General features: G+C 37.0%; 2 protein-coding genes across 3 annotated transcripts; one reads left to right on the forward strand and one right to left on the reverse strand.

Annotated features, from left to right (window-relative positions):
* Positions 1 to 423: 423 nt before the first annotated feature.
* LOC113779268 (26S proteasome non-ATPase regulatory subunit 13 homolog A) lies at positions 424 to 6528 on the forward strand. The gene is made up of 6 exons (XM_027324811.1): positions 424 to 661; positions 2530 to 2976; positions 3816 to 3896; positions 4807 to 5003; positions 5084 to 5183; positions 6111 to 6528. The coding sequence occupies exons 1-6, from the start codon at positions 512 to 514 to the stop codon at positions 6294 to 6296; spliced, it is 1161 nt and encodes a 386-aa protein (XP_027180612.1). The 5' UTR covers positions 424 to 511; the 3' UTR covers positions 6297 to 6528.
* A 1410-nt stretch (positions 6529 to 7938) lies between these two features.
* LOC113779161 (2-(3-amino-3-carboxypropyl)histidine synthase subunit 1) lies at positions 7939 to 10561 on the reverse strand. Of its 2 annotated transcripts, none has more exons than XR_003469442.1 (2): positions 8950 to 10561; positions 7939 to 8512 (listed from the first exon to the last, which is right to left on the reverse strand). XR_003469442.1 is itself a non-coding variant. In XM_027324651.1 (2 exons), the coding sequence occupies exon 1, from the start codon at positions 10463 to 10465 to the stop codon at positions 9050 to 9052; it is 1416 nt and encodes a 471-aa protein (XP_027180452.1). In that variant the 5' UTR covers positions 10466 to 10561; the 3' UTR covers positions 7939 to 8512; positions 9007 to 9049. The 2 variants fall into 2 exon arrangements, 1 of the variants encoding a protein (XP_027180452.1); XM_027324651.1 differs by having other exon boundaries at positions 9007 to 10561.
* Positions 10562 to 12870: the final 2309 nt, after the last annotated feature.

Consider the following 12870-nt stretch of genomic DNA (forward strand, 5'->3'; position numbering starts at 1 on the left):
ATTTTAGAGTTTTCGATAAATTAAACTTGGATAAAAACTGTGATCACTTGGTGAGAAAATCAAATTTAACACAAAACTTGGTGAGGATTAGGGTTTGTGTGAAGTCAAGTATCATGTTTAATTTGAATTAACTTTGCACAACTTTACTCGAGTTTTCGCTAAGTTGTTTAAGGTATAATATTGAACTAAGAGGGAGGTTTTATACTTTTATTCCAAGAAACATGAAGGACCCTTCCCAAAGGCACAGAAAAAAGATTAAGGAAAAAAAAAAGAAAATACAATAAAAAATCCCTAACAATTGGCTCAAGAAACCCCAGATAAACTCCTTTTTCTATTTCCTTCCCCCAGAATTATTTTTTCTTTTAATTTTATTCCTTTCTTTTTACGGAAGAAAAGACATATATAAGTTAGGCGCGGAGAGAGGGTTTTGCATAGTAGTTTTCCCCAAAACAAGAAGCAACTCCAGCTCTCTTCTGTATTCGGCATCGTTTTTTGTCCGCAACATTCAGCTATGGCGGCACTCCAGTATCTGGAGACCCTCAGGAATGTCCATCCCGAGCTCTCCGAGTGGTACGACTCCCTCGCAGATCTGTACCAGCGCAAGCTCTGGCATCAGCTCACTCAGAAGCTCGAGCAATTCGTGGCTCTTTCCGTGTTTCAGGTGGGTTCCGCCTTAATTTTGTTGAATTGTGGACAGGCATACTGATTGACATTTGTTTTGGCTTTGTTTGATTTGATTGGAATTTTTTTCTGATTGAATGTTGGTTTGATGCATTCGAATGGGGTGGGATTTGGGGAATTTGGGGGTTTTGGGTGTTTGACTTGGTGGGTTTCGTTAGTTAGGGTTGGGGATTTAAGAAAATGGTTTTCTCGGGGAGGGTTGAATGGTAGGGTTTAAGAAGAAATTGGGTTTATGGGATTTTTAAGGGAAGTCGTTATCCTTTGTGCCATGCGTATGCGCTGTGATTCAGTAGATGGGGAGTTTTAGCATTAATTTTGATTTGGGTATGTACAAAATGGAAAATTTTTGGTAGAATGAAGATGGAGTACAATTGCTTTGTGTACAAACAATTGGAAAAGATTTGGGCGCTAGTAGAGAGAAGAAAGTGCAGGTTTCGGAGCAAGGTATTAGCTTATTTGGCTGGGATTTGGAGTTGGCCAATTTCATCTAAATGGCCCTTTTCTCTGTCCATAGAGTGTATAAAATGGGTTGGTGTATTGTGTGTTGATTGATTATAGGTTGGAAAAACTTCAGATGGGAATTAGGCATTTCTTATCTGGAAATTTTGAGGTATTTCAGTTCTAGTGTTAACTTGTGAGATGGATGACGTGGGATTATTGATGAACAATAACCATGATTTTATGATTTGTCATCAACATAGTGGAATTCTCGTGACGCGTTTTGAACCCAAAAAGCAACAAAAACGTTCAAATTCCAAAGCGGCTTTTAAAGACTTTCTTAATTTTTGGAAGGAACATATTTTGACCGTTCATTGAATTCCTGACGTGTAAAAATCCAACGTTCTTCCAGTTTTTTGGCTTTTTTTTGGGGGCCGGGGGCAGGGGGTTCTTGAATGTCCCTCTGTCACCGAGTTTCAGCCTGGAACAATTATGTCATTATTATCTTTCCTATCTTGAAAATAAATAAAATATTTGGCACACCAGGTAGTATTCGATAGTAGCCCACCCCAGAAAAAATTAGTGGAAGCGTGCTTATAAAGTTCATTAGAGAAAATAGATATCTTAATCCACCACAATAAAGACCTTTGAGGATTTGTAAATCCTTACTATCTGATTTTTCTGTCTGTGTGAATGGAATGTACTTCATATAGATCTAATTTGTGGTGGGCTGGCATTTACAATAGCCCACCTCAACAAAAACCACATGATGGAATTTGTTTTTTCCTCCTTTAATTGTTACTTATCTCTTTTCTGAAACAGTGTGCTTCTAAATTTCGTTAGAGAAAATAATATCCTTCCCCACGACAAAAAAAGACCTTTCAGAATGGCTAAATGTTTATCAGCTCATTTTGTTGACTGTGTTTGGAAAGTATTTCATAGAGATTAATTTGCGGTGGGCTAGCATTTACACAATCACATATTGGAATCTTTTCTTGGTTGTCAGTCATCTTTTTCTCAAATACTGTGCTTCTAATGTTTGTTAGAGAAAATAACGATGCCACCCCACCACAATAAAAAATTTTCAGGATTAGCAAATGCGTGTCATCTCATATTTCTTGTTTTTTGTGGTGGGCTAACATTTACACTAGCCCACCTCAACAAAAATCACATATTGGAATCTTTTTTTGTTTTTTACTTCTCTCTTTTGTCGTGCTTCTAAAGTTTGTTAGAGAAAATATAGACCCTATCCCACCACGTTAAAAAACTTTTAGATTTGGTCTATGCTTATTGCCTCATATGTCCAACTGTGTGTTTGGAGAGTATTTGATAGAGATATGCTTTGCAACTTATTGCTCGTTATTGACATCTAATACTTTTTTGTCCTGATTCTCTTATTTCCTATTTCAGGCTGGGGATACTTTGATACAGTTGTATCATAATTTCATTGCCGATTTTGAGACGAAAATTAATCTTCTCAAGCTTGCACATTTTGCCGTTATAGTTTCTAGGCAGTACTCAGAGAGAGAAGCAGCTATTAGCTATCTTGAAGGGGTGATTGAAAAGCTTCGTAACACCAGAGAGTTGCGTATAGAGGAACCCATCCTCTATATTAAGATGCAGAAGGCTTTATTAAAGCTTCAGCAAGGGGATCAAAAAGAGTGTAAAAAACTTTTGGATGAAGGAAAGAGTACGCTTGATAGCATGACTGACATCGATCCATCTGTGTATGCGAGCTATTATTGGGTTTCATCTCAATATTACAAAGCTCGCCAAGAGTTTGCCGAGTTTTACAAGAGTGCCCTCCTTTTTCTGGCTTATACGTCAGTGGAAACTTTATCTGATTCGTTTAAGCTTGTAAGTTGTCAACCTAATTTCTCTAAGTTTTTAGAGAATGCTCTCTTTGATTCCCTAATTAAATATGCTCTTGGTTTTTATTTAATTAAATATGCTCTTGGTCTTTTAGAGAATTCTCACTTTCACTTTTCTATGTGAATAATTTATGATATGCTCCCCGTTTCATTTTTGTTGTCCATAAATTCATTTTCAGGATCTCTCAGAAAATGGCTATTATCAGAAGTCAATGATCATTTTTTGTCAAATTCGGAAAAATACCACAAGGGAAAATGCATACTCTAAAGGAAACTTTAAATTTTGCAAATAATCGGTTCTTAAGCTGTTGATTCTGATGGTTCATAATTTCCTTTAAAGCTAGGAGATATAAAGTAGATTTTTTTTATTAATTAGTAGACAAAAAGGTCAAACTAATCTTATAGCTGTTGTTTGTGATGATTAGTAACAAGATGTTTAGAAGAGAATACATGAATGTTTACATAATCCTACTGCCACAGCTGCTTTGTCTATGGACTATTCCATCTGATGGGAGAAGGATAGTATGATTACTTTTTAGGCCTGTTACAGGTGTTGGTTTCATACTGGTTAGGGATATAAATCTGATGTAGCAAAGTGCTTTTACTTTGTGGGCTGACTGAGGGAAGTTGTGAAGCATTTATTCTTTTAAAGATATTTACTGTTGTTTATTTTAATTTGTAAACTGTTGCTCCAGTTGAGGCAATGTTTCTATCTAGCCAAGAGAATAACTGATAAAAATCTTCATGTTTTAAACTTTCCTTATTTCAGTACTTTAAACAAATAAGTTGCTGTTATCCTTTTGATGGGTGCTTATTTTCTACTAGGATTTGGCTTTTGATCTATCCCTATCAGCATTGCTGGGAGAAAACATTTACAATTTTGGGGAGCTGCTTGCGCATCCAATTGTAAGTAACTACTGATTTGTTGGATTTTGTACAAGTGACTTTGTTTTTCCTGGATGAATATATTTCTAGCATCTTATATTTGATGGATGGAACTTATTTTCTTCATTTTTTGTACATTTTTATATTTCTCATGTTGGACTCCGAAATCACTCGTAATTCCTATTATGTGTTTGCTTTTTGAAAATGCAGAGGAATAAGTTTATGTGAGTTTCTTGTGAAACGAGTTGTTGGTTATACAGCACCCTTACGTTTTATGTTTTAGCTACCCAGTGTTGATAGTCATGTGATTGTAGTTCTTTTGTTTGTGATTGATAAGTCAGTTTCTGATTCTTTTCTATGTCTACACTATATAGATGTACTCGTGGTCTTGGCATAAAATGAGTAACGGATGTACTCGTGGTCTTGGCATAAAATGAGTAACGGAGCTTTCTGTCTGTTTTTTGTCAATACTTTAGGTGTCCATTTAGAAAGGGAGTCAGAGAATTTTCCTCTTATCTTTATTGGTCAATTAATGACAGTGGAAATAGTTCAAATTTTACTCTGCTATAGATACTTTAATGTTTCAACACAATGAGGGAAGTGGTGATTTGATATTGAAATTTGCTAAAGTTTGGATGCGCTAATTATTTGTGTTTGTTATTTTTACAGCATTATGTATAGTTAGATCTCAATTATTTTTTGGGGGTTTCTGTTGGAATTCTTTTGTTGTTCCGTATCTAAATCTGCTAAAAGTGCTTATGATCATGATCCATGCTTTCACAGTTTTGTTGTCTTTTTTTAAATGTTATAGTTGTTTAAAGTTAAGCAACCCAACACAAGATGGGCAAGTGAATGCTGCTTATTCTTTGCTCTTGTAAATTTAAGAGCACTTATGCCCTTACCGGGCTAATTCATCATTTCCCTTCTACAGATCAAAAGTCTTTTGGGTACTAAGGTTGAGTGGCTGTATTATATCCTTGAAGCATTCAACACTGGTGATTTGGTTCGTTATCAAGAATTATGCAACGTTCATAGAGCTGCTCTTAGTTCTCAACCAGCACTGGTGCAGAATGAGAAAAAACTCATGGAGAAGATTAACATTCTCTGCTTGATGGAAATAATCTTCAGGTATAACTGTTTGCTATATATCTAGCAAAAATTCTGGAATTGAGTTCACAGATCAACTAAACATTTGTCTTTGCCTGCAGTCGACCATCTGAAGACAGAACGATCCCCTTAAGTCTGATTGCTGAGCGCACAAAACTTTCTGTAGAAGATGTGGAGTTTCTCCTGATGAAGAGCCTCTCTGTAAGCTTATCCTTCTTGCTAAACTTAGTAGACCTGGAGTCTTGCTTTTCTTCCGTCAGTAGCACAGATGTTCATTGAATATTGAAAATTCATTTTATCTGCTGCATGTATTCTCCCTTCCCTGCCCTTCCCTTTTAAGTTTGTTGGACAAAGCATGGATAGCAGTAATTGATTTTGCTTTTTAGTTACATCGTCCTCTTCCAGTTTAAGTATTGGTTTTATCATAATTGTTTCAGTTATGAGGCTAAATTGTTTATATGCTTGCCATATGAAGGACTGAATTTGGGTTACTTGATCGCATAAGTTGATATCATATCTTTCCTCCATTCAATTTTCAGATTTCTTTTAAATGTAAACATCTGTTGGAGATGAAACTGTCGACTAAGGTTGTCTGAATTACACTTTTGGTTTCGCCACGGGCTGATACCAATTTTTATTGATATGGAATTAGTGATTGATTGGTTGTATGGTATTCTATTCCATGTCCCATTTATTGGATGCATAAGTTGGGAATACAGATGATCTCCATATGGTAGGAGTTGTATCTGCAGGAATATTTCACTTGCATGTGCATTTCAGATATGTTAATATTGTAGCTAGTTTCTTTCATGTTGTTGAGTTCTTTTTGTCCTCCCCTCTCGCATCTTTCTTACGCTACATATCTCACATGTATTTGTCTTGATGACTCTTTGGAAATTTAAATTCAATGAATTTCCAGTAAAATCCCTCCACCCCGGTCCTCGTCTCCTGGACGAAGAGGGTTTTTTTCATATTTTCTAGGGGGTGTGGGCATATGGTGTAGTTTTGGTTTAAAATGGTCATTCAACTTTTCCATGTATTTGAATCGCTTCTGCCTCTTGTTATATGTTATTTGTTTTTCTGAAGTTTTTCAAAAGAGTTTTGAAATGTTTTCAATATGATTTGTAGGTTCATTTAATTGAGGGAGTCATTGATCAAGTTGATGGACTAGTCCATGTTACCTGGGTGCAACCAAGAGTTCTAGGGATCCCTCAGATCAAATCTTTGCGGGACCGGCTGGATAATTGGGTGGGAAAAGTACATACTGCTTTGGTATCTGTTGAGGCAGAAACACCTGATTTAGTTGCTGCTTAAGTTTAGGTCCTGACCTCAATTTTCTGTAACATAGTGCCCTAAACAAGCTAATGTTCCAGCTGGGAAATGAAAGAAGATGGATTTTTTTAGTTGTCTGGGCCTGTTACCCCGCTTTACATGTTCAGTTTATCACATTTTGTTGGCAATGTATTGTTTTTCCCTCTGTATTTCTGTACCGTGGATTTCATATCATTCTAATGACATGACGGGGGCAAGATACATTGATGGATAATCTTAAGACCTGTTCTTTTATCCAAAAGTACTTTTCCAAACATTTTTTTTTCACAATTTCAGTCACGTATATTTGGCTTTGACTGGACAAAATGCATTTTCTATTCTTAGCGTGTGCTGGTGGCTAAACGTTGTGGTACAAATCAAATCAACCAAGTGGTTTGGTTGATGCTAAGATGGTGGTGGCGGCAGCAACACAAAACCAGTGTGGTTGGTCGTTTTGTGGCTGCTGATGGCCAAGAAAGAGAGGAAGGTTTGATGGCAATGGAGGTGGCAGGAATTGAGGGCGGATCCTATGAAATAAAAGAAAGAAGCAGCCTTCGAAGAGATTTCTCTTTTCTTTTTTTTTGGTGTGAATAATTGAGTGGACAATTGATTAAAAATGGCAAGATGCTGATAATAATTAAGCATGGCAATGGGATGGGGTCCCCGTCCCCCGTTCCGTTGCCTACAAATTCTTCTCGCCCCCCATCCCACTTCTCTCGTGGATGCCCTCACAAGGCTGATAAAATTTGTTACACAATTTTATTGTAATTATATTTTAGCAAATAATTAAGTAATAAAATATCAACACAACATTAAATTATTATTCATTATAATTTTACAATTAAAACTTATAAAAATAATCAAACAAAAGTTATTTGAATACAATTTAATATAATGAAATAAATACAATTAAAGAAGTTACGTTTTCACTTTTGACATAAATAAATTTGTAATTAATTAAATTAAATATTATATATAAATATATTTATTTATTTATTTAAGTGGGTGGCGGGGCAGGGGGTGAGCAAGCGTACACTCCCCCGCCCCCCTGCCTCGTTTCTAAAAGGGGGCAGAAATCATTCCCCCTCCCTCTCCCCCCGTGGGATGCATCCCCGGCCCCATTAGCTCCCAGCTTCCCTTTCGTCCTATTTGATATTGTCACGGAACATTGAAAATTGATTAAAGAAATGCTTATTGAAAGACAAATACCTACCAAGAAAAACAATTTTTTGTTTCAGATCGTCTGAACAATAGAGAGAGTTAACTACTTGCATGATAGCAGAATTAAAATGAGTGCTAAATCGAGTTTATGTTTACCAAACCAGATCTTTCTTTCGTGTGGTTGCAAACGAGTTCATTACTTTGATTTACTGTCCTATTAATTATTTACTACTTTCAACTTTTAGAGCAAAACAAGAACGTTGAAAATCAGAAAGTAGAAAACATATCTACCCTTTCTTGTTTGGGCATAACTAATTTTTGTAGCTGCAAGTCCCGGAAATTAGACCAAAGAAAACATACTGCTTTTGACATTTTGTTCTATATTTTCAGGTTATTTAAAAACAAAATCAAAGAACAAAATACTAACAGCCACTCAATAAAAATAGATCCAGGCTATCAGGAAACTGACGAGAAATTTGGGAAGTGGCAAGAATTTATTTTTTATATAGTCACCAAAGACACACGACCAGCAGCCAAAGCCCAAAAGCAAGACAGAAAAGTGAAGACTGAAGAACACAAAAGCCAGCCAAAAGAAAACTAGGCTCAAAGCATAGGCCCCATTAACGATGGAGAATTCAATCATGTCACTCCTAACATTCCACAAAAACAACAGACCTTCCAGAGAAAAAACTTTTGCGTGTCTGAAGAACTCTTTAACTTTTGCATCAAAACTATTGCGTGTCTGAAGAACTCTTAACTTTTGCATCGAAACCATAACACCAGCATCCTGTCCCATCCCTTCCCTATATGCTTGAAGTACATTGCGAGCCAGATGATACACATCAACCAGACTGCCTGGTGTCACATTACCTCCAGCAAGTTGCAGGAACCATGACGGCCAGAAAACAGTAAGACCATTCCAAACCCATTTAGCAAGAGATCCACAAGCAACAGCAAGAAAGAGGAAACATTGCCCCACTCGCTCACAAAGTTCAAAAATGAAGAACTAGAGTGGCCAGCCGTCATGCCTGCAAATGCCAGGAAGCACTCCAAAAAGCCTGCATATTTTGCATCACACACACATATTACTCCATGACAGCCAAAATGCTTATATACACAGTTAAACACAATATAGCTGTCAAGAAGTTCAAAAGAGATCCCATCAATCAAATGCAATTCGTAATTTAACTTTAAACATGAAACCAAACAAGAGTATCAAGTGTTCAAGGAACATTTACAACATAAAATAATGGTATTCAGAAAAGCAAGTGAAAGACTTTGGAACGCAGCATCATCCCAACCTTTTCCAATTTATAGACACAAGGAAACCAAAAAACAAAAAAAAAAAAGAAGGGGGGAAAAAATAAGGTTGACATTTCTGTGCCTATGGTAACTACAATAGTAAAACCGACAAGCTTATATTGAAGCCATAGAGATGCAACCAACAGAAACATAAAACAATGTCTTAAGGCAATAGCATGCTTATGATACTCACATAGAATAGCTTTCAACGATTTTATGCATTTCATGGCTTCATGGGATGTCAAGTCACCTTCAAGGCAATATGTGGAATGTACTGTCAATTTATTGGATATTCAGGTACTGGCAGTGTAAGTAGCAGCCTGTAAATTTTTACGCAGATTGCGAGTTGGCTTCTTAGTGTAACAAGAATTCCATTCTCCACCATCCTGAGCATAGTAATCCATGGGATAATCCACAACAACCTCATCCTTCTCCTTCCTATCTCCACTATTACTCGCACAACATGATTTATTCTCAGAACGCTCTGATCCACTGCTGCAACTCAACTCCACACCAGCCTTTGATTTCCTCTCCCACCACCCTGGTAAATCACCAAGAGCAATCTCTGCTTCAAAAGTAGTCAAAAGCGGCTTCCCAAATGCATCCCCCCAATCAATTGACAACCTTGGACAAGCAATTTGAACCCAAGCATCCACTGAGTCCTCAAACAATGCAATCCTTTGAGGAGATAACTCAGACATCAAAACCACCATCCAATCCAAACCTTTCTCCGTCATCTTCCCTTCCAGCCTCTCCAAAATCCTCGGATTCCCTTGCCTCCCCAACGTCCCCAACACAAGCCCCCAATTCTTAGCCCCTCTTGCCCTCTCAATCGCCCTCCTTCTCTCCTCCTTCATTCCATCATAATCATACTCCTCCAAAAACAACTTCCCCAAAAACGGATCATACCTAAATGTTTTAACCCCAGGATTTGCTATCATAAACGCCTCCAAATGAAACCTCCCATCCGCCACAAATATTATAACCTCCTCATTTTCCTCCTTTCCCTCCCTCTCAACACGGGTGAATTCTTTATTGATACTCACACTAGGGGCAGTGCACCCCAGTACTTCCCCAGCGGACAGGGGTTTTGCCTGGGGAACTAAAACCCTAAACCCTAATTTCTCCAACTCGGGCTTTACAGCCCTAATAGCATGGGAAAATTGTATGGTCCCAGCTAAAATAAAGCTGAAATTTTCAGAACTCGAAAATTTCAGCTTTATTTGATTAAACAATTTATTACTATCAATAAATATCTCAACGAATATATATAAGCAAGGAATAGCAGTAAAATCAATGGGAACAAGGCAACTATGACCGAAGTGGATTAACAGGTCGGCGGAGAGAGCGGCGGCTGAGAGGTCGTCGACGCAGCACGCGCCGTATGTGACGTCACCAAGGACGAAGCAGTGGGTGACGGAAGTAAAGGTCTGGAGGATATCGGAGATGATGAGAGAGTACATGAGAAGGCCTTCCGGGAACTGGAGGGCAACGCGCTTTGCGGCTGAGGAGCGAACGCGCCACACGCACTTGTGGATTTCGAAATTGTAATTGGATGGTAAGACGGAGATGGCAGAGTTCAGAGCGGCGTCGTTCAGGATTGAGTCCGGAATTTGGTTTTTTACAAAGCGTTTGGGGCGGGCTTTGGAGGCGGCGGCTGGCGGTGGAAGGCGGAGGAGGTCGCTGGATTTCGGGTCGGCTTGATCCATTTTTATGGTGATTTTGTAATATGGGTGGGGGGCCTATTGGAGCTTTTGTAGAAAGTGGAGGGAAATTAGAGTTAGAAGGCGCTATCACGCCTTGAAGTGCAAGGGTAAGGGGGCGAAAAGAAGGCACAACTGCGAGACAGTACATAAACCACGCTTTTTCCACGGAAGTGTCAGTTTGTCCACTTAATAATCACGCCTTCCAGGTAGTAGTTTTACTGGTAAAATAACGATTTGGAGAATCGAGAAAGAAGGCGTGTCCTGATTCGGCAAGCTAAAACTCATAGCTTCGGTAGTAAGGGCGATTCAGGATTAAATATGTTGAAATAAGGATGACAACTGCTAGGGAAATCCCAACCAGCCGTGAGTGTCCAACCCGATGGTTAATCCGATTATTCAATCAATGGGTTATCCTTAGAGGTGGCAAAATGGGCGGGATGGGCGAGATTTGCTTGGGTTTGTGATGGAACCGAGTCATATGGGTTTGGGCCCAACCTTACCCATATGTGTTTTGGGACTAACTTGGGCGGGATCACTTTGGGATGGGTTTAGATTGATCCCGCCCAATACCCAAATCTATTTTCTACATATTTTTTTTCCTTTAATTCATTTTTATTTTTTATATAATTTTAATATTTTTGATTTATTAAATTTTTTTTAGTTTTATTAAATAAACATGCAAGTGCTTTATACTCAGGATTCCCATAAAAAATTGGATTAACAAATAAAGGAAAAAATAGATATACAGTCATATTCCAACATATATCAAGATGACCAAGGTACTTAAGGTGTTGAATATTTATCCTCATCATTGTCCAAAGATGACAGGTCTAAATTGACTGAAATGTTGAAAATTCTTGTGGATAATGACTAGGAAAACTACTAGATTATATTCTCTAGTATGACTATAAAAATTGTTAAAGATAATTTTTTAATCTAAGACTCCGTTTGGATTGGCTATTTTTTCAAAAAATAAGTTTTTCAAATACAATGTTACAGTAATATACAATAACTCAAAAAACATCCCATCCATATTAGTATATCAAATATTTCAAAAAAAATTTATAGTAAAAATTTTTCATATACACTGCTATAATAAAATATTTCAAAAATACCCCCCAAAAATAGCTAAACCAAACAGAGCCCTTGTTATTTGAGCCCAATGGGTACCCAAGTATTTCCCAAGTATTCCCATCAATTAATGGGTACAATTGGGATTTGTCCCATTTTAAACCCAATATCAAAATCCAATACCCATCCCGCCCAAAGTCCCCATGGGCATGGGTAACCCATTGGGACTTGAGACAAATTGCCACCTCTAGTTATCCTTTAAAATTTGGTCATCGACGGGTAATCGGGTACTTTGATAGGATTTGGTAACAGGATCCATATATATATATATATGTTCCAATTTTATAGTCTGATATTGCATTTCTTAATTTTATAATCCAATAAGATACAACTCTAATCCAACACAATTAAGACAATTATGATTAAAAAAAAAAGAATGTTAATTTAACCCTTCATTAAATGTTGACAAAAGAAAATATCTGGTGAATCTTTAAAGTTAAAGTAATTCCTATAAAATAAAATAAAAAGTACAAAAGCTATTGCAAAGGATTTCAAAGATTTAATCTATTAGTTTTTTTTTATTCAACCCTTTGATTAAAATAACTATTAACTAAAGGTCTTATCCCCATTCTTCTAGAAAAAGAGAAAATTTTTTATTAATCTAATTTTGACAAATAGTCGATGGGAAAATTTTCACTAAATGTTGGATTTTTCTCATGCAACTTCGATGGCTTTACCCAAGTTCAGACCTCAATTTAACATGATATAAGTAATGATTTTTGTTTGATAAGGGTTAATTTTTTTTAGCTATTAAATTTAGTGGATAGAAGGTACTTGATGGATAATCCGAACCTGCAAGTGAGAGGGTTTGGTAGTGGAAATTAAAACCGTAGGATTATTCGATAGGATTGAATAAAATATATAAATACGTAGATTAGAGTTTGGTAACAGAGATTTTAGAGGGTGCTCGATTTGCTGCCATTTCTACGGTGAAATAGCAAAAAATCACGACTTTGGTAGTTGGGCATTTCAAGATTAAAGAAGGATAAGGATAAAGCGCAGTTTTCTTGATATGCCTTTCGGGTGGTCATGATTTAGACAATAAGAGGTAAAATCAAGTTTTTTTTTCCCTTGAACAATATAAGCATTTCATGTAAACTCGGACAAGAACTGAGCTTTAGGCACCTCATGCAGATTAGCGAGGTGATGAAAAGACATTCGAGATTCATCATCCTCAATGCTCATTTCTACTGAAGTGAAAATCAACTCAGACAAATATTAACATGGACCACAATTTGTATCAAATTTTGAGGTGAAATGGAGGTTATAGACAAGCT

This window comes from Coffea eugenioides, chromosome 8, assembly GCF_003713205.1.
Source record: "Coffea eugenioides isolate CCC68of chromosome 8, Ceug_1.0, whole genome shotgun sequence".
Lineage (NCBI taxonomy): Eukaryota > Viridiplantae > Streptophyta > Magnoliopsida > Gentianales > Rubiaceae > Coffea > Coffea eugenioides.